This window comes from Helianthus annuus, chromosome 12 (genome assembly GCF_002127325.2).
Source record: "Helianthus annuus cultivar XRQ/B chromosome 12, HanXRQr2.0-SUNRISE, whole genome shotgun sequence".
Taxonomy (NCBI): domain Eukaryota; kingdom Viridiplantae; phylum Streptophyta; class Magnoliopsida; order Asterales; family Asteraceae; genus Helianthus; species Helianthus annuus.
The window spans coordinates 130,375,755-130,398,759 of NC_035444.2; the positions used below are offsets into that span (position 1 = coordinate 130,375,755).

The following is a 23,005-nucleotide window of genomic DNA, read 5'->3' on the forward strand; positions in this document are numbered from 1 at the left end:
AAAGCTGATTTACATACCAAAGCCTTTGATAAAAATCGGTTTCTATATTCGTTAAAACTTAATGGTATGAAATTGCTTTCGGTGTCGGATGGAATTGTGAGCGTTGATGAGAGTATTGTTGCGGATGAAGACGAGAAACAATCTGCAATGGTTTGTCGATTTTTTACATGTTTTGGTATTTAGGGGGAGTATAGATAGTTGTATATAGTCTATTTTCAAAAAATACAAAAACAGTAAAAAAAATGCAAAAATACAAAAACATGATAAAATTGAAAAAGAGCTTGTGTTTATAGGGAAAATGATAGTACATCGGCTAGACAATTACAGTATGCTAAAGATTTGGAAAGACTAAATGAGTTAAACAGTCTCATTAATGATGTGTCGATAGGTTTTTACACATTTAGTAGATTTATTCGGGATATAAACCTAAAATTTCAAACTTGCGAAATTCGTGGGGAACACTACTTGGATATATAGGTAACCCCTGAAATCTCGTTTGAAAGGTCTCGTATTCTGATATACTAGGTTTTTATACTCAATGATGTCTGGGGTATTATTCCGGGACTTCTGCTGAACGGAAGTTCTGACCTAGTCCTTGGATAATACTTTAAACCTAAAATTTCAAACTTGCGAAATTCGTGGGGAACACTACTTGGATATATAGGTAACCCCTGAAATCTCGTTTGAAAGGTCTCGTATTCTGATATACTAGGTTTTTATACTCAATGATGTCTGGGGTATTATTCCGGGACTTCTGCTGAACGGAAGTTCTGACCTAGTCCTTGGATAATACTTTCACCAAATGCTTGAAACACAGCATAAACCTTCAGCATGCAGATAAAACAATAAAATTGATAGTCGCTGCTGTTGTAACTAAAAGATCCTCTAAAGGGGACATACTGAAAAGTCAAAGCTGATATCTCTCAGCGCATACGGAAGTATCGACCTGAGATCCCTCGGCCCTCGCATACCTAATTTATGTACAGATATCATTGTAGTATACTCACCTGTAAGACTGAATATTGGGATTCTGGATACGGGAGTATATTCAAGAGGTGGGACACATGAATTGAGCTGAGTTCATAAGTCATCTAAACCGTATCCTGAATAGATTGAAATCTGTGCGAGAATTTAAGATGGATCAGTATATCGACAATCGAGGTGAATTGTTTAAGTCTGAGCATGTAATTAAGCTTAACGGTACTAGTAATTTGTCTGAAAAGTTGATATGATTCCCTGACACGCTCGCCAAAAATAAGTTTGTATATAGTTCAATTTCTTTATATTCTGCAATTTAAGTCTTCTACATTTCATTTCTTAGTTTAGATCACCTTAAAAAAATCCAAAAAGATTTTACATTTCTGCTTTATTTTAGACAAACCAGAGTGGAAAGTTGATTGTCTAATTCTCGAAAGTTGAAGCAGATGCAGGAGATTCTGAGCTGAAAATGAGGAGAGCTTACTTTGTTGGAAGTTGAGTTGTTTTCAAAAATAAAACAAGTTCATTAAGTTGATACTTGTTATTTTCAGAAAAAGTTTGAAAATGTTTTTACTAAATCAGTTTGATTCGTCAAATGATTAACCAGGGTTATTAAATTGAACCTGGTAGATTAATTGAGTATCAGGGTCATTAACTTGGACCTGAATACTTGAGTGGATTTCTAAAGCTGATTGAGTTGGTGAATTATTGTTTGAAAAGATAGAATTGTAATGTTATGTGTTGAGTAACAGGTTTGGATTTCATCATTCCTAACGGAAGCTAACTGTCAAAGCTTGAACCAGATACCTCAGATTCTAGCATACTGAGAGGGGGAGTCTGTGAAAGGGGGAGTCTGGATCAACAGTCAAAAGGAAGATGGAAGTTAGAGGTAGTTTGTGATCTTAAACCTGTGAAGATAGAGTGTTTATGATGTGAAGACAGAGAGTTAAGAGAAAAGACCAAGACTGAAGACTCGGGAGCTGAAGACTACGTCAACATCCAAGGGGGAGTCTGTTGATGCATGAAATGTCTGTTGACTACGTCTGCATTACGTCTTAGGTCAAGATTGGTCAACATAGGTTCTAGGAAGTTAAAATTAGGTTTTATATTAAGGTTTCGCTTGTATGTACAAGAGGTTCCGCTTTGTTGTCATCTTAGAGGTTTCGCTTATTAGGTATTAATGAGGTTCCGCTTATGTGTCATGCACTATAAGCGAAACCACTGGGACTATATATAGCAGTCATAAGCGAAACCTCATATAGTTGTTGGTGTACGTTGAAGCGAAACTGTTGTGTGCTTTTGGTAGCAAAACTCTGTCAAATTCACTTCAGAAAGCAATAAAAGAGAAGGAATTGAAAAGGAAAAGTTGTGTTACTTTGTATATTGATTCCGCCTTTATATGTGAAGATGAACGTTCTCTACTGACTATTCAGGGTCGGAACTCAGTCCAACAATTCGATTTACCCATTTACATGGGTAAAGCTTATATTCTCATAAAGAGATTCAAGCGTACCGTTTACAACCCGGTAACATCGGGTTGATTGCTTTCAACATAAACCTTTCGTTCTCTTCGTATAACGGATTGAACTTCATACATATGATTTTGCTTACACGACCACCCGTTCTAGACGGATGGTATCATATCCTTACTCGACCTAGTTTACACGAACCGGTCGACTTGCATAGCTTAACAAAATTCTTCATTAGCATAACCAAATCCGCAAGGAATTTGCTATTCATTTACTAACACCGTAATCATTATAACATGGAATAATCATTATAACAAGGGTTGTTCGATATAATTACTAAATATAAGTAAAGTTTCGTATGCAACAGGACATACCTCGATCCTGCGAGCCTTCCGACTTCTTAGTACTTGAGCCCTCTTCCTTTACGCCTATATCAACACATCCATTCGTTCGTTTAGTACCCGAACTTTCGTTCCATTATTTTCTAAATTACACATAGTTGTTCATTCAAGCATTTCATCAAACACATGGCGGGTTTCGCGGGTTTCGCATTTTCGGGACATTTACCCATCTAACTAACATATATTTCTAAGCTAGTTACTTTAATCATTCAACAACAATCAATTAAGCTTTACTCTATATCAGATTATCTAATGATTTTTACATCATAGACAAGGTTATTCCTCATCAACACACGCATATATCAAAACTTGATCATTCTAACCCTAGTAACTTTTCATCAATTTGGGTCTTGGCTATAAACAACAAAATTGCTAGTAATCAGACATGATTCTGATCCTATATCATAATCTTAACTTAATTTCATAAATTTCATATCATGCAATCAGGTTTGATCAAGACCCATTTCCTACAATTTGCTAAATCATAAAATTGAACTTACCACTTCGAAGAACAGATGTAGGAGCTTAGAATTCGTTGTTTATATTTTCGATTTTCTCAAGATTTCACTTGATTCTTGTGGATTTTTGATAAACTAGGGTTCAATCCCCTTTTTCTCCTCTCTGTTGATCGACCAGAACCCCACACACGTACTGTGTGTGGGTTTTTGACATATATAATTTTAGTAACCTAACTTTTGGGCATTTACATCTTTAGTCCCTTGATTTCAATCACTTATTAAATTTAAATACTACCCCTTTTATTTCTACATTTTATCCTAAGTGAAATAAACATTTTTGGGGTGTTACAAATCTACCCCCCTTAAAAGAGGTTTCGTCCCCGAAACCTAAACACATAACGAATTAAATATTGACATACCGAAGAGAAAAGGGTAGTATCTTCGCATTTCATCTTCTGATTCCCACGTAAGTTCCGACCCCTTTCGGTGTTGCCATTGAACCAGTACTTGTCTAATAGCTTTGTTTCGAAGATTCTTCACCTTCACATCTTTAATGGCTATTGGTTTCTCAACATAATTCAATCCCTCGTCCAACTCGATGTCATCGAGAGGTACTAACACTGTATCATCCGCAAGACATTTTCTCAACTACGACACATGGAAGGTATTATGAATTTCGTCTAGTGAAGACGGTAGCTCTAATTGATATGCAACTCTTCCAACTCGAGCTAAGATCTTAAACGGCCCTATATATCGAGGGCCTAACGTGCCCTGTTTACGGAAACGGATTATGCCCTTCCATGGTGATACTTTCAATAGAACATAATCTCCAACCTGAAATTCAATAGGACGCCTCCTCTAGTCTGCATAAGCTTTTTGTCGATCCTGGGCTGCTTTCAGTCGAGTTCTAATCAATTCAATATTCTCATTTGTTATTGCTATTAAATCACTTGGCGCGAGCTCCCTTTGCCCCACTTCACCCCAACATACGGGAGTCCTACATTTTCTCCTGTATAGTAGTTCGTAAGGTGCCATTTGAATACCACTATGGTAACTATTATTATAAGAAAATTCCACTAGTGGTAAATGGTCATCCCAACTTCCCCCAAAATCTAAGGTACACACCCTCGGCATATCAACAAGTGTTTGAATGGTTCTTTCTGACTGGCCGTCAGTTTGAGGGTGGTAGGCGGTACTTATGTGTAATTTCGTACCTACGCTCTCATGAAACTTTTGCCAATATCGAGAAATAAATCTAGTGTCCCGATCCGAGACAATTGACACGGGCACCCCGTGTCAAGATATAATCTCGTTCATGTAAATTTCCACCATTTTCTCGGAAGAATAAGATTCTTTGATGGGTAGAAAGTGAGCGCTTTTCGTAAGTCGGTCTACGATTACCCATATTGTATCATGCCCCTTTTTCGTTTTAGGAAGCTTGGTTACTAAATCCATTGTTAGTTCATCCCACTTCCATACCGGTATCTCCAAAGGTTGTGATTCTCCGTAGGGCTTTTGATGTTCCGCTTTCACTTGGGAGCATGTTAAGCATTTTGCGATATATTTAACGATATCGCGTTTCATACCCGGCCACCAATAATTGGCCTTCAAGTCCCGATACATCTTTGTAGCCCCGGGGTGGACCGAATATCGTGACTTATGGGCTTCTTCAAGTAACGCAGTCTTGGCTTCACAGAAACGTGGTATCCAAATTCGGCCAAACCTCATCTTGAGTCCGGTCGAATTTTCTTCTAGCTTATCGGCCACACCTTTTAACCTTTCTCTCTTTAAGTCTTCCGCTTCAAGCGACTTTATTTGGGAATCCCGTATCATTTCAAGTAAACGTGGCGTAACTATCATTTTCATGGATCTCACACGAATTGAGGGTGGAGTCTCTTTTCGGCTTAGTGCGTCCGCCACCACATTCGCTTTTCCCGGGTGATAAAGGATATCGCAATCATAGTCTTTAATCAGTTCTAACCATCTTCGTTGCCTCATATTCAAGTCTTTCTGTTTAAAGAAATACTTGAGGCTTTTATGATCCGAGTAAATTGTACATTTCGTACCATATAGGTTAGGGCTGTAAACGAACCGAACATTCAGCGAACAGTTCGTGAACCGTTCGGCGGGAAGTTCGTTTATGTTCGTTCGTTTAATAAACAAACGAACATGAACAAGAAATTTCGTTCGATTAGTTAAATGAACGAACATGAACAAAGGTCTCGTTCGTTCGATTGTGTTCGTGAACGTTCGGTAAGGTGTTCGTGAACATTCGTTGATTTGCGTTCGTTTTATGTTCGTATGTTTGTGTTTTGGTTGAAGATCTTTGTACTTTCTTATATTTTATTTTTACTTTTTATATTATTAAACTTTTATTAATTTTATTTCCTTAACAATTAAAATTAGGAAACCCACTTTCACCTTATTTATGCATCATTTCCCTTTCATTTCTCATTGTTTACATACACGAATACAATCGACCTCCGTTCCACAATAAGGGATTCAAGTTCGAGTGCTACTCTCTGGGCCATCTATCTTTATCCTTCGTCGCGTTCGCCAAATTCATTTGTGTTCATTTGTGTTCGTGAACCATTCGCGAACACGCTCATTTTCTTAATGAACGAACACGAACATAAAATCTCGTTCGGTAAGTGTTCATGAACCGTTCGTGAACACATTTATTTCCTTAACGAACGAACACGAACAAGGCCATGTTCTTGTTCGTTCGGTTCGTTTACAGCCCTAATATAGGTAGTGTCTCCAAATCTTTAAGGCGAACACTACCGCTGCCAGTTCCAGATCATGCGTTGGGTAGTTTATCTCGTGAGGTTTTAGTTTCCGCGAAGCATATGCAATAACCCTTCCCCTTTGCATTAAAACACAACCTGAACCCTATCGTGAAGCGTCTGAATAAACAACCAGATCTTCAGTCCCATCTGGCAAAGTCAAAACCGGAGGACTCGACAATTTCACCTTTAATATACGAAAGGCCTCTTCCTGTTCTGTACCCCATACAAACTTTTCTTTCCTTCTCGTCAGTTTGGTTAAGGGTAAAGTTATCTTCGAGAAATCCTGTATGAACCGTCTGTAGTATCCCGCGAGGCCTAGAAAACTTCTTATCTCAGTCGGATTCTTTGGGGAAACCCATTTCATTACAGCATCAATTTTTTACGGATCTACCAAGACACCCTCTGAATTGATCACATGCCCCAGAAACTGCACTTCTCTGAGCCAAAAGGCGCATTTTTGAGAATTTCGCGTAGAGTTTCTTCTTACGGAGAACTTCAAGTACTTCACGGAAGTGCTTTGCATGCTCGGCCTTGCTTCGTGAGTAAACCAGAATATCGTCTATGAACACGATCACAGATTTATCTAACATAGGTCGGCATACCCGGTTCATAAGATCCATAAACGCAGCCGACGCATTCGTCAATCCAAACGACATGACTAGAAATTCATAATGCCCATAACGGGTTCTAAACGCGATCTTTGGAATATCTTCCTCCCGTACTCTAACTTGATGGTACCCCGAACGCAGGTCTATCTTGGAGAACCAACTCGCCCCTTGTAATTGATCAAAAAGGTCGTCAATTCTAGGTAAAGGGTAGCGGTTCTTTATGGTCAGCTTATTTAATTCTCTATAGTCGATGCACATGCGCATCGACCCGTCTTTCTTTTTAACAAATAGGACAGGTGCTCCCCAAGGCGACACACTTGGGCGTATGAAGCCCTTATCTAGAAGATCTTGTAATTGTGTCATTAATTCCCGCATCTCGGTGGGAGCAAGTCTACAGGGAGCCTTCGCAACTGGCTTCGCACCCGAATTTAATTCGATGCGAAACTCTATTTTTCTTTCGGGAGGGAGTCCCGGCAATTCTTCCGGAAATACATCCGGAAACTCATTCACGACCTCAACGTCTTCCAGCTTCGGGAGAGTTAGTCGAGCATCTACTACATAAGCTAGGTATGCTCTACTCCCGTTAAGTACGTATTTGAAAGCTTGGACGAGGGTGCACAATTTGGTTTCCACGTTTCTCTCTCCTTGAATACTTGAAGGGGTATGGTCCGAAAAAGCCGCGCAAACCTCCATCAAGGTTGCGCGTGGAACCATACTCCTTATTTTCATAAACTTCATACCACGAGTCTTGCGCGGTTTGCACCATTTTCCTGCTCTAGGTCGCGCGAGGGCTCGCCCAGAGGAAGCTCCGATATCAGCACTTAGCATGCTAAAAGGAGCACACAGACATACTAACCCCGCGCGAGTTAGTTAAATGCTCAGCAAGAACCATACATGGAAGCAGCGCAAGGCTGCCCCAGGTGGTACACAAGGTACAAGTGGCAGTGAAAAAGAGCCAATGAACGTCCAGCAGGCTCTGTTCAATCGTGCGCCATGATCGTCTGACGAGAAGTACTTAAGGACGCCTACGTGGCACCAATCAGAGGGCGGAGACATCTGTCCCACGATCTCCACTTGTCTGCTGATGGTAGAAGAATAGCAAGGCCGACAACAATGACACGTGGCTCCAATCAAGGCGCGCAGCGCCGAAGAACTTCTAGAAGCCACTAAACGGTCGACGCTGGTGAGACAGAGCATATCCGTTATGTTGTTCATTATCGTCCCAAGGCCCATCAGCCCATATCCTCTTACACCTCTCCGGCTATAAATAGAGACCTCATTCCACAGGTTAAACATTCCATTCCCTCTACTCTCACTCTTAATACTTAATTATCCTCCCAAAGCAGTCGCTTATTCTCACGCCGGAGCCCGGTTAAGAGGGAAACCCCCACATTCCCCTCTTGACGAGTAACGGTGTTCTGTTTTGCAGGATTAAACATCAAAGTCGGAGCTCAGATATTCATTAGAAGATTAACCACTATGGTAGAAACATAAACCAAACTGATTAGTTCCCATAATTAGTTCAGTGTTTCTTCATTGGCGCCCACCGGTTTTTCTACAACCATTTTCATCTTCTTTTTTCTGAGTTTTTGACATTTCTTCCTTCGATCATGGCTGGTCAAGGAACCATTCCCGAGTTCGGCTTCGGAGCCAACTCTAACGCGGCGTTGGGTGAAGGAATTCAAAACTTCCAAGCCCAGCAAATCGAAGAAATTGGTGAAGTCGAAGTAACCAATACTGGGGGCCCGCGCGGGAGCATCACCCGCATCACTCAGACGGTCACCCCAGGAAATAACGGCGAGGGACCTTCAAACCCAACACCACCTCAGAATGTTTCAGCGTTGCTAGGGCTACCAGAAGGCGAAACTCCAGCCTCATGGTATGCCAAAAATATCGCCACAATCAACGCAGCGTACCAATCTCTGATTGCGCAGCAAGCAGTCTTGACGGCAGAACCGTCCTTGGTCACTTCTCAAAGTCAGGGGGCAGGCCAGATGCCCCCACCGCCAAATCTCCAAGGCAGAATCAATAGGCCACCCCCTACCAGGCGTCTAAGCGTGCAGGACACGCGCGACACAAGGGGAGAAACGGAAAGCTACTACGACTATCCGTCAAACCTTCAAAGAGGTCCTGCTCATAGCCGGCTCACGCCGCGCAACATGAACAACGAATGGGAAGAGACAGACCCGAATGACCCAACTTGGGAAGATGACGAGGGCTCGTCAGTCTTCAACCGCTTGCAGAGGAACCACGAATATTTCAAACCACGACAGCATGTCGGGTATACAGAAGAAGCTGAAAGGGATTTTCGCCTGGCCTACAGGGCAGCGGAAGCTGCGGAACATTCAAAATTCATCCCAAAAATCGCACTCGCGCCGCTTTCAAGAGAAAAGTTACCTCCGACCGTCGGGAAGTTCAACGGATTGACTGATCCGGACGATCACGTCTGAACTTTCACCAGCGTAGGTTGCATGGGTGGTTGGAACATGCCTATGTGGTGTCACTTGTTTATTCAAACCCTTACCGGGGCTGCTCGCGCCTGGTTCGACAGCCTTCCACCAGGGAAGATCAAATCATGGGTAGATTTCAAGACACAGTTTTTGAGCTACTTCAGCCAACAACGACGCTACCAGCACGACACTGCTGAAGTAGAAGACATCTGGCGAAGGGATGGTGAAGGTCTGGAAGATTTCATCACCCGTTTTAACAAAGAATGTTTGGAGATAGGCGGCGTAAGCGAACAACTCATGCGTTGTCATTTCAAGAAAGCCATTCGCTGTGATAGTCTCATCAGAACTATCACAGGCAAAGACGGAATGCCAAAAGAATGGGATAAACTCATGGAAGCCGCAAAAATTGTTGCGCAAACCGAAGAATCACTTGCTGGGAACAAAAGTTATCACTCTGAAGATCGATTCTCCAGAGGGAACACGCACGACAACAACAGGCGCAACAGATACAAGGGTAATGATTGGATGTCTGGGAGATCAAGGGGCCATGATGAAAGGCCGCGCTATAGGGAGGACGCGCGTGAAACAATAGACCGGATCGGTTACAGGAAAGCAGTTAAAGATGATAATCGTGACAAGCGCTGGACTTCGCTCATAAAAACGCCAAAAGAGGTATTGATGATGGAGAACCACGATTTCAAGGCTCCCAGACCTATGACAAACAAGAAGGGGCAAGACCCCAACTTGTACTGTGATTTTCATAAAGACTCAGGGCACTTGACCGATGACTGCTATAGTTTGCGCCAAGAGATCGAGAAAGCGCTAAAGAGCGGTAAGCTAAGCCACTTGGTGAAGAACGTGCGCAAAGAAACTCGTCAGCTCCAACGCCACGACGAAGGAAATCACAAGAAAGTCCGATGCTTAGAGACCCACATGGTCAACGGACCGAGATACAGCGCAAAAGAGAAAGGCAAGCGCCCCTATGAGCCTTCATGGCAAGAGCAATAGGTCATTTTCCCGGTAGTGCGTGGCGGTCCTCGCGCCACACGACCCGTGGTCATTACCGGTATCATCGGCCATTATGAAACGGAGTCCATATTCATTGATCCGGGAAGTACAGCTGACATCATTTATGAACAGTGTTTTAACCAATTTGATGAAGAGGATAAAGCGAGACTCGAGCCAGTTGATTATCCTTTGTCCGGATTTTGCAACGAGATGGTTTTCCCACTTGGTCAGATCAGCTTCCCCGTCACACTGTCTGACGGGAAGCATTCAAGAACAACAAGCGTGAATTTCATGGTGATGCCCGTCAAGTCGAGGCATGATGTGTTAATTGGGAGGGAAACCCAAGGCGAGCTGAACATGGTTACTTCAACTCCCCATTCAGCGATAGGGTTCCCAACCAAGACGGGAGTGGCAATCATCTACGCCAAGAAAGAAGTAATGACAACTGAAGAATTGCGCCCAGCAAAAGCGGCGAAGGTTTCAGCAGCCGAGCCTGAAAAATGGGTTTTAAACCGCAAATACCCAGAGCAAACAGTGACAATTAGCCACGCCATTTCGTCAGACATCCGAACGCGTTTAAAGCATTTACTGTTCAGAAATATGGATATCTTTGCCTGGACCCCGGCAGACATGACCGGCGTCCCGCACAACATAACCGAACATTGCTTAAACACTTACCCTTCTGTTGAACCAAAGGTCCAAAGAAGGCGCAGCTTAGGAGCAGACAAAACGAAAGCAATGAATGAACAAGTATGTGAGCTGCTCAAAGCTGGGATTTTGCGAGAAGTGCGTTATCAGAGTTGGGTCGCGAACCCAGTAATGGTGGAAAAGTCGAATGGTGGATGGCGAATGTGCGTAGATTATACCGATCTCAACAAGGCATGCCCTAAAGATTGCTATTCTTTGCCCGAGATCGATAAAAAGATAGACTCTCTCGCGCCATATAGATGGAAGTATTTCTTGGATTGCTACAAGGGTTATCATCAAGTACAGATGAAGCTCGAAGATGAGGACAAGACATCTTTTAGAACTGATCTTGGAATCTTTTGTTACACAAAGATGCCATTTGGTCTAAAAAATGCTGGCGCAACATACCAACGCCTAATGGACAAGACCTTCGCGGGGGACATCAGAAAGCACATTGAAGTTTACATCGATGATCTAGTGGTTAAAAGTCCCGAAGAGGACCAAATGTTGAAGGACATCGAAAAAACGTTCAATTCATTGCGCAGTGTAAATATGACGCTGAATCCAGCCAAGTGTTCTTTTGGCATGGAAGAAGGGAAGTTTTTAGGCTTCATAGTCACAAACGACGGTTTTAAAGTGAACCCAGAGAAAGTCCAGGCCATAGAGCGAATGCCATCGCCGCGAACAATCAAAGAGATGCAACGGTTGGCCGGCCGCCTGGCCGCGCTTAACCGTTTTCTTTCCAATCACGCCGCGAAGTCGTACCCCTTTATCAGCACGTTGCGCAACTGTGTGAAGAAACAAGAGTTCAAATGGACCCCCGAGGCAGAGACAGCGTTTCAGCAAATGAAGTAATGTTTGAGCGAGCTCCCGACCCTGACTGCACCGTTCGAAAAAGAACCACTCATACTGTACTTCTCTTCTTCGGATAAGGCAGTAGGGTCGGTATTACTGGTAGAGAGAAATGGAGTCCAAACTCCAATTTATTACGTCAGCAGGGTACTCACTGACCCGGAAACAAGATATTCCACGAGGGAAAAATTGGTTCTCGCGCTACTACACACCTCCCGACGGCTGCGCAGATATTTTACAGGGCATGTGATAACCATGCTTACCAACTTCCATATTGGCACGATATTGCAGAAACCAGAAACGTTCGGGCGGTTAGCAAAATGGGCCATAGAGCTGGGAGGCCACAACATTTTGTACAGGCCGCGCCCAACCATCAAGGGCCAAGTCCTAGCTGACTTCATCACAGAAGTCCCAGTTGATAAAATCAAAGAGTGTGAGCTGATAGAGACCCCTGAAAAAGACAGGACAAATGAGACTTGGATGCTTTATACCGATGGGGCATCAAATGAGGACGGCGCAGGAGCAGGACTGCACCTTGTGAGCCCTAAGAATCATGAATTTACTTACGCCATCAAGTTGGACTTTAAAAACACCAACAACGAGGCGGAGTACGAAGCATTTCTGGCAGGCTTACGCCTCGCCATCAAAATGGGAGCTAAAAATTTACAAGTACACGTTGATTCACTCCTAATAGCCAGCCAAGTTAACGGTATATACGATGCAAAGGGCGAGGTTATGGCGCTATATCTAGAGCAAGCGAAAGAATTGCTTCAGTAGTTCCAGTCTCACAAGGTAATCCACATCAATCGCTCTGAAAACAAACCGGCCGATGCCTTGAACAAGCTTGCTTTGTAACACCCCCAAAATTCCACCTGCGGAAACCCCGCGAGGCGTGTTACGCATCAGAGTTCGAGCCACCAATCACATTGAACCAATGATAGATATTTAAATAAGTCATGACATTAACTACTAATATAAAATGTCAACATGTTATCAATTCTCAAAAGTTGTGTAGCGGAAGCATGTATTAATTCGTTTGGTAATAGTTTCATGATAACAATCAAAATCAATGTATCGTTTATAAGTCATCCAAGAGTCTCGATCCATGACCACTCCAGCACTCCCAGATCGCAAGTCCATATTCCAAACGTTAATGACCTACAAGCATGCAAACAAGTGTGTCAGACTACGCTGGTGAGTTCAAGGTTTCGTTAACGTGTTGAGTTACCAGATATATGTTAATGCCATTCAATGTTGTGTTACGAAGTTGCTCATGTTAGATACCCTAGGGAGTGTGCCCATGCGTATCCGGGGAGTGGGTACCCCTTAACGACCGTTTGCTCATGTTAGATACCCTAGGGAGTGTGCCCATGTGTATCCGGGGAGTGGTTACCCCTTGTTTGCTATGTTGCCATCGTTAGATACCCTAGGGAGTGTGCCCATATGTATCCGAGGAGTGTGCCTCTAACAACCATAGCCCTATCCAGATAATTAGTTCACGCCCGTCCTTACGGCCCGGTGTGAGGTTTCCCACCTAATAGCGCTATCAACTAATTACCCCCCATTGCCCTCCAGGCAATAACCAAAACCGATTAAGTTGTTTACCCAATGTTTCCCTTCCAAATGTTTACCAGTTGTCCCAAACCACCGGGACGCATGCTTGAGAAAATGCAATGAACTCACCTGGGGTTGCTCGGTATGATACACAAAAAGGTTCAGTTAAGCTACAATGTGATCAACCACGTCCTAGCAGGTTTATCATACAAGTCAGGTTGGGTTCAGGTAAAACACGTATGTTTACATAGAACTAGCAAGTTACGAACACGTAGTATTCATGCCATACACATAGAGTAATATCAGACGAGTTTATGTAAAAGCCCATTGTGAATAGCCGGCCCAATAAACATATGCAGTCCAAGACTGGTGCGGCCCAACAATTAATCAAACACTTTAACTTATGCAATTCAATTAATCTTGTGCGACAACAACTGTTTGTGCGATTAGGAATGACTTGTGCGATTGGGTTTTAGGTTATACGGCCCAAATATCATAACGGATCAGCAATACATTCTTGGCCCAACAGATAACGTATAAGTGGCATTGTGCGATCCAAGCAGACTTGTGCGATCTGCTTGGGTTGTGCGATTCATTATATACCCGGCCCAAAGATTAGAAACCCAACTGATAAAGATATAGCCCAATACAATAAACAGATAACAAATCTTGTGCGATTCAAAACATCTTGTGCGACTAAAGATATAAGCCCAATGTGTTCGGCCCAAACTCACTAACATGACTTGTGCGACTGACTTTGGGCTTGTGCGTTTAGAGACCCTTGTGCGATCTGGGCCTCTTGTGCGGTTAGTGCATGTGCGATTGGACCTTGTGTGTCCGGTTTGTGCGAGTGGACTTGGGCTGTGCAATAGGCATGTGCGGCCCAAATCATAATACCCGGCCCAGAAGCTTGAGCCTTGTACGACCGAGCTACACTTGTGCGATTGTTTACTAATTCCGGATTATATGCCTTGTTCGGTTACAAGCATTAACAAACTTCCAATTTTCATTCAATCAATTAACAGTTAATCAGTTTCCTTACTTGCACACACTCAATTAACAATTTGCATATTATCGATCAAACATGGGATTTCATCACCAATTCTTATGAACCCTAACAACAAGACATGAACACTAAATAATTCCTCACTATTTAGTTGGATCAAACCTTACAATACTACAACACATACAAGCCGATTACATGCATACCCGATTCCCTAGCACACGATTATCCATCAATATCACAGCCGATTACATTTATCAACATTCTAATCATGATGCCATAATCCAAAACATAGCATGTTAGCCGATTAACATCTAATCGGTTTTAAATTATTTTCATGAAACCTAACCCGTAAGAACATCAACACATAATTCATATTGTTCATCACATCAACAGCCCTAATCATTCTAGTCTAAGCATGAAATCATATAATCGTTTAATAAGGAAAACAACATAAGACACTAACCGTTTGAGAAGAAACGAAATCAAAGAGAGCTTCAAGAGGTGTGGAGGGTCGCCGGCTTCAAGAGATGTGTTAGGGTTTGTGTGTTGTGATATTTTGTAACAAATAAGATGCAATCCCCTCATATGTGTGTTTGTACGTGTAAAAGAAAGAGTAATGGGCCGGCCCTTACTTGGGCTGCCCTTGAAGTCCAAATACAAGCAAAACGGCCCAAAGGCTTATGCGAGTGTGAGTGTGAATGTTGTGTGGTTCGGGTTGCCTAGTGTTGTGCGGTTCAATGCATACATACAATCATGCAATACATACACATATGCACATAATAACAAAACATTCATTAAATCATGGTATCACATAGACACGTAACGTTACATCAAAGTAAGTCTAAAGTTCGAGTTGTCACAGTATCCCCAACTAAAAAGAAATTTCGTCCCGAAATTTGGTATGCACTCACTGAGGAAGCTAGATAAGTTATATCGTTTGTTGGTTTTCCTGGGGTGTCACATCCTCCCCAACTTAAGAGAAATTTCGTCCCGAAATTTACTAGTGGTATCAAGAGTTGGTTCAATCCCTTAAACAATTGAGAATATTGAAGTTTTAACATATCCTTCCGTTCCTATGTGAACTTCAGTCCACGTTTTGAAGTTTAACAAGTCCTCACGATTGTCATAAGACTCCTGCTAACGAACCTTGACTTCTTAGCCCATGCTTTCGATAGATTCCCTGATATATACAACTGATCCAATGACCTCAAATTCCGGTAAGGGTATCACCAGTGTCTCATCGGGCAACCACTGCCTTAAACCTAAGGCATACATACCATCACGATAGTTATCCCGTTTCATCAATTAGCCTGAGTTTGTGAGCCTAGTCACCGTTTGTTCCAGTAATCCGAATGTTTCCCGCATCGTAAAGTAAGCTTGCCAAAGAATGGGACCCAAATGCGTCCAGTTACGTAGTAAGCGTCGTCTGCCTTCTGTTCTATTCGCTGTCGTGAGCCACGTATGGCTTCAGCTTTGACATTTTCGGGTTGCAATGCTTCTACCTAAGCATTTCGTATTTGTGCTGGAAGGCTAGATTGAATCGTAAGCTGTAGCGCTCGCACGTGCGGAGGTAAAGTGTCCTTCCGACTGAGGGCGTCAGCCACAACTTTGGCCTTGCCTGGATGGTACTTGATAGCGCATTCGTAATCGTTCAGTAGTTCAACCCATTGTCGTTGACACATGTTCGGATCCTCCTGCTTAAGAATATACTCGAGACTCCTGTGATCGGTGTAATCGTGCACCTGGTACCATACAGGTAGTGTCGCCATATCTTAAGCGCGAAAACAACGGCTCCCAGCTTTAAATCGTGCGTCGTGTAGTTCCGTTCATGAATCTCGTAAGCAATAACCTTGTCGCGCTGCATTAACACACATCCAAAACCTTGAATGGATGTGTCACAATATACTACGAAATCGTCCGTGCCCTCTGGCAATGAGAGAATAGGTGCGCCGCAAAGCCTATCCTTTAGGTGCTGAAAAGCAGTCTCCTGGGGATCTCCCCACGGTAGGTGACACCCTTCTGCGTCTGTAGCGTAAGCGGCCGAGCAATCTTTGAAAAGTCTTTAATAAACCATCCGTAGTAACCCGCCAAACCCCAGAATTGGCGTTTTTCCGTTGGTGTACGTGGTGCAGGCCAGTTTCTGGTCGAACCTACCTTGGATGGATTGACATGGATCCCATCCTTGTTCACTACGTGGCCTAGAAAGTAGACTTCACGAAGCCAGAAGTTGCATTTCAAAAACTTAGCGTACAGCTGTTCCTTTTGAAGAAGCTCCAAAATAAGGCGTAGATGCTGCTCGTGTTCCTCCTGACTCTTGGAGTAGATCAGAATGTCGTCGATGAAGACAATGAAGAACTTGTCTAGTTAGGGTTTGCACACCCTGTTCATAAGGTCCATAAATACGGCAGGTGCGTTCAATAATATCAAACCATCCATTATATCAAACATAAAGTATAGTAGTTAGAATAATTCATAAAACCCAATACGATTAATGTTCAAACCAAACTTTGTTTGAGTAGCGGAAACATAATAATGAAACCCAAAATAAGTTATAAGTTCAAATATCGTTCATTGCGTCTCCCCGTCCTAACACGAAAGCTCGACCTCTTGCCTCGTTGCCATTGTTGTTGTTGTTTCCAGCATTGTCGTTATTCGGGCGGTTGTTGTCGTTGGCGTTCTGGTTTAACTGAGGGCAATCCCGCTTAAAGTGGCCCTCGTCACCACACTGATAGCACCCCTTCCTGAAACCTTGGTTCTGCTGGGGTGGTTGTCCCTGTTGTCTCTGATTCTGATGGCTTTGTTGCTGCTGGTGTCTGGGCTGTGGGGCCCTACAATCCCTGGCCTCATGGCCCGCCTTACCACACCTGTTACACATCCGACTACACGCCCCGAAATGATGATAGCCGCACTCGTTACATCGCGGCTTCTTCCCTGCATACGAACCCTGGCTGTGGCCACTTCCCTGGCCTTGATTGACAGAAGACGACTGGCTGATGTTGCGGTTGCTGTTGTCTGGCCTTTTCTGAGTCTGGCCAGCACTGGATGCTTTGTCATGATCACTCCACTTCCGCTTGTTAACATTAGCGGACGCAGTGGCAGTGGGTGTAGCAGCAGTAGCGGCCGAAATACGCGGGGGTAACGATTCGCTTTCTACTTCTTGGTCCACAATCTTATGAGTCAGACGAACGATCTGTGTCAGATCATTGAGATGGGCTGCAGTGACCAAGCTCTTCACACGCGGAGGCAACCCTTTGATGAATAACTCAATCCTCCGAGACATAGGCCGGGACAAGTTCGGGCACATGTCGGCCAGTTCATACGATCGCTTCACATACGCTTCGACTTCAGATCCAACCATCTTCAAGTCGTAGTACTCGTTTTCCAACTTCTGGACTTCATCCTGAGGACAGTACTCCTCCCTGATCAGTTCTTTAAAGTCTTCCCAGGTTGTCGCATTCGCTGCCTCGATGCCCAATAACTGTACCTGGGCGTTCCACCACGTTAGGGCACCATCCGCCAAGGTACCCGCAGCATATTTCACCCTGTCCCCAGCGGGACAGTTACAGATAGCAAACACAGACTCTGCTTTCTCGAACCATCTTAGGAGTCCCACAGCCCCTTCAGTCCCGGTGAAGGTCTGTGGCTTACAGTCCATAAACATTTTGAATCTACACGCAGGCTGGTTAGGTTGAGGTTGCGCTTGTTGACCTAAATGACGAAAGGGAACACATTATGGAATTGAAAAGACGTGTACGCGATATGAGGGTAAGAATACTTGGTACATTCCGTACCAGCTTGATAGGCTGCTAAAGCCTCAGCCACGCGGGTATTGATTAAGTCAGTCAACTCAGCCTGAGTCATGGTGATGTTGCCACGTCCGTGTCCTCGTCCACTCATGTTTCTATAGTTAGGAATAAACCGATTTAGAAATCGAAACGAGATAGGAGTCAAGGATCATACCAAGTTCACACATAGTAAGGCAGAACCCTTCTCACGCTCGATAAGCCTCACTGGGACTTGCATGCACCCCGCGTTATTATTAAGTGTGCACCCATAATAATAAGGCGATTTGCATGTTCATCTCAGAGCCTCTTAGCTTGCGCTCGAAGTTTCCCCCGTTCAAATAACACAACAGATGGTATCACAGGTCTATGGTTTACATGAGTCGAAGAGTAGTGTCACACTACCGAGTCACTATGGTGTTAAATGTTTCAGTTCATGTACGCTGTGAGTGTGTGACTGCTAAGCAAGTATTGTATAAAGTGAGAGAGAGACGAACCTTGCAATCTGGAGCTGAGTGTCATGATCGATTTTCGAAGTTGTTCGGTTATAGTCTGGTTTTACAAATCGTTTTAAAACCTAGTTCACTATAACCAGTGGCTCTGATACCAACTGTAACACCCCCAAAATTCCACCTGCGGAAACCCCGCGAGGCGTGTTACGCATCAGAGTTCGAGCCACCAATCACATTGAACCAATGATAGATATTTAAATAAGTCATGACATTAACTACTAATATAAAATGTCAACATGTTATCAATTCTCAAAAGTTGTGTAGCGGAAGCATGTATTAATTCGTTTGGTAATAGTTTCATGATAACAATCAAAATCAATGTATCGTTTATAAGTCATCCAAGAGTCTCGATCCATGACCACTCCAGCACTCCCAGATCGCAAGTCCATATTCCAAACGTTAATGACCTACAAGCATGCAAACAAGTGTGTCAGACTACGCTGGTGAGTTCAAGGTTTCGTTAACGTGTTGAGTTACCAGATATATGTTAATGCCATTCAATGTTGCGTTACGAAGTTGCTCATGTTAGATACCCTAGGGAGTGTGCCCATGCGTATCCGGGGAGTGGGTACCCCTTAACGACCGTTTGCTCATGTTAGATACCCTAGGGAGTGTGCCCATGTGTATCCGGGGAGTGGTTACCCCTTGTTTGCTATGTTGCCATCGTTAGATACCCTAGGGAGTGTGCCCATATGTATCCGAGGAGTGTGCCTCTAACAACCATAGCCCTATCCAGATAATTAGTTCACGCCCGTCCTTACGGCCCGGTGTGAGGTTTCCCACCTAATAGCGCTATCAACTAATTACCCCCCATTGCCCTCCAGGCAATAACCAAAACCGATTAAGTTGTTTACCCAATGTTTCCCTTCCAAATGTTTACCAGTTGTCCCAAACCACCGGGACGCATGCTTGAGAAAATGCAATGAACTCACCGGGGGTTGCTCGGTATGATACACGAAAAGGTTCAGTTAAGCTACAATGTGATCAACCACGTCCTAGCAGGTTTATCATACAAGTCAGGTTGGGTTCAGGTAAAACACGTATGTTTACATAGAACTAGCAAGTTACGAACACGTAGTATTCATGCCATACACATAGAGTAATATCAGACGAGTTTATGTAAAAGCCCATTGTGAATAGCCGGCCCAATAAACATATGCAGTCCAAGACTGGTGCAGCCCAACAATTAATCAAACACTTTAACTTATGCAATTCAATTAATCTTGTGCGACAACAACTGTTTGTGCGATTAGGAATGACTTGTGCGATTGGGTTTTAGGTTATACGGCCCAAATATCATAACGGATCAGCAATACATTCTTGGCCCAACAGATAACGTATAAGTGGCATTGTGCGATCCAAGCAGACTTGTGCGATCTGCTTGGGTTGTACGATTCATTATATACCCGGCCCAAAGATTAGAAACCCAACTGATAAAGATATAGCCCAATACAATAAACAGATAACAAATCTTGTGCGATTCAAAACATCTTGTGCGACTAAAGATATAAGCCCAATGTGTTCGGCCCAAACTCACTAACATGACTTGTGCGACTGACTTTGGGCTTGTGCGTTTAGAGACCCTTGTGCGATCTGGGCCTCTTGTGCGATTAGTGCATGTGCGATTGGACCTTGTGTGTCCGGTTTGTGCGAGTGGACTTGGGCTGTGCAATAGGCATGTGCGGCCCAAATCATAATACCCGGCCCAGAAGCTTGAGCCTTGTACGACCGAGCTACACTTGTGCGATTGTTTACTAATTCCGGATTATATGCCTTGTTCGGTTACAAGCATTAACAAACTTCCAATTTTCATTCAATCAATTAACAGTTAATCAGTTTCCTTACTTGCACACACTCAATTAACAATTTGCATATTATCGATCAAACATGGGATTTCATCACCAATTCTTATGAACCCTAACAACAAGACATGAACACTAAATAATTCCTCACTATTTAGTTGGATCAAACCTTACAATACTACAACACATACAAGCCGATTACATGCATACCCGATTCCCTAGCACACGATTATCCATCAATATCACAGCCGATTACATTTATCAACATTCTAATCATGATGCCATAATCCAAAACATAGCATGTTAGCCGATTAACATCTAATCGGTTTTAAATTATTTTCATGAAACCTAACCCGTAAGAACATCAACACATAATTCATATTGTTCATCACATCAACAGCCCTAATCATTCTAGTCTAAGCATGAAATCATATAATCGTTTAATAAGGAAAACAACATAAGACACTAACCGTTTGAGAAGAAACGAAATCAAAGAGAGCTTCAAGAGGTGTGGAGGGTCGCCGGCTTCAAGAGATGTGTTAGGGTTTGTGTGTTGTGATATTTTGTAACAAATAAGATGCAATCCCCTCATATGTGTGTTTGTACGTGTAAAAGAAAGAGTAATGGGCCGGCCCTTACTTGGGCTGCCCTTGAAGTCCAAATACAAGCAAAACGGCCCAAAGGCTTATGCGAGTGTGAGTGTGAATGTTGTGTGGTTCGGGTTGCCTAGTGTTGTGCGGTTCAATGCATACATACAATCATGCAATACATACACATATGCACATAATAACAAAACATTCATTAAATCATGGTATCACATAGACACGTAACGTTACATCAAAGTAAGTCTAAAGTTCGAGTTGTCACAGTATCCCCAACTAAAAAGAAATTTCGTTCCGAAATTTGGTATGCACTCACTGAGGAAGCTAGATAAGTTATATCGTTTGTTGGTTTTCCTGGGGTGTCACATGCTTCAACTTCCTTTCAACACCTTGCTAAAGATGTAAGAATCGAAGTACTCAAGAATCCATCAGTCTTGCTGCGACAAGTAAACGTGATCGAGATGGGGCAACCATCCTGGATGACCCCTATAATCCAATATTTGCAAGAGGGGATACTCCCTGAAAACAGAGCAGAGGCAAGGAAGATTCAAAACAAGGCCCTGAGTTACGAAATGAATGGCGGTATTATGTACCGAAAATCCTTCTTGGGGCCACTACTGCGCTATGTGGACCCCCAAGATGCGAACTACTTGATCAGGGAGATCCATGAAGGGATCTGCGGCATCCATTCAGGACCACGCATGGTTGTCGCGAAGATTATGAGCGCCGGATATTACTAGCCAGGGATGCATGTCGATGCCCTGAAGGAGATCCGCAAGTGCGACTCCTGTCAGCGACATTCTCCAAAAACCCTGCGCAACGACCTTATCCCTGTATCCACTGCATGGCCTTTTCAGCAGTGGGGAATCGACATGCTGGGACCCTTCCCAGAGGCTCCTGGCGCCGTCAAATTTATAATAGTGGCCGTCGATTACTTCACGAAATGGGTGGAGGCCAAAGCTCTCGCTACAACTGCAGCTATGATGGTGCGCAAGTTCATTTGGGAACACATCATCTGCAGATTTGGCCTCCCACTCAAGATTGTAACCGATAACGGCACCAACTTTGCGTCAGAAGACCTCCACAATTGGATGAAAGAGATGAAAATCGAACACACTTTCACCTCTGTCACGCATCCTCAAGGCAACGAACAGGTGGAAAGCGTGAACAAATGTATTGTCGAGGGGATAAAAGCCCGACTGGGCACAAGGCGCAGAGGCTGGGTGGATGAGCTCCCAAGTATCTTGTGGGCTCACCGAACCATGCCAAAGACAAGTACCGGCGAAACCCCTTTTAGCCTAGTCTACGGCTCAGAAGCGGTTATCCCGGCTGAAGTTGGCCTACCCTCCCCGCGCTTGACAGCAGTCAACGCAATCGACAATGAGGCAGAGCGACGTCTTGACTTGGATTTGTTAGAAGAAAGGCGCGAAATCGCGCGAATCAGAGAAGCCAAGTACAAAACACAACTGGAAAGGTACTACAACACAAGAGTCCGCATCTGTACCTTCACTCCAGGAGAATACGTCTTCCGAGACAATGAAGCATCAAATGCTGAACGCCCAGGGAAACTAGCACCCAAATGGGAAGGCCCATACTTGGTTCACGAAGTGCTGGGCAAAGGGGCTTACAAGTTACGCACCCTAGATGGCCATATCTTACCGCGAACGTGGAATGCGCAACAACTGTGCAAATGCTATATGTAATTTAACTCGGCCGTGCGCCTCTTTACTTTCCTATGTTGGCTATACGCCCTTTACAATTAATGTATGTTGGCCTAAGCGCCTGTTTCCAAGTCAATGAAAGCATACGACATGTTTTCCATTACTTCTTTCGTTACAAATGCATGTTAAACTTCTGGTTAGCACGAAAACACTCCAGTAACTTACAAGCTCTCCAATGAAAGCGCCTCCAAGGTCTTTCGCGAACAAAGCGCGAGATCGGGCAATTGTACTCACATGAGACACTTACATTTATTCGAGCTAACTTAACATAAGTTTCTAAAACATTGCAATAATTGTAACGGGAAAGAAAAAGTCCATTAAATAAG

At 43.5% G+C, this 23,005-nt stretch overlaps 1 protein-coding gene across 1 annotated transcript; it reads left to right on the top strand.

Annotated features, from left to right (window-relative positions):
* Nucleotides 1–9,174: 9,174 nt before the first annotated feature.
* On the top strand, nt 9,175–10,161 carry LOC110893540. Its single transcript, XM_022140645.1, has one exon. The coding sequence runs from the start codon at nt 9,175–9,177 to the stop codon at nt 10,159–10,161; it is 987 nt and encodes a 328-aa protein (XP_021996337.1).
* The last annotated feature ends 12,844 nt before the right edge of the window (nt 10,162–23,005 follow it).

Coding starts and splice junctions, on each gene's coding strand:
- LOC110893540 (XM_022140645.1), top strand. CDS start 9,175: ATGGGTGGTTGGAACATGCCTATGTGGTGTCACTTGTTTATTCAAACC.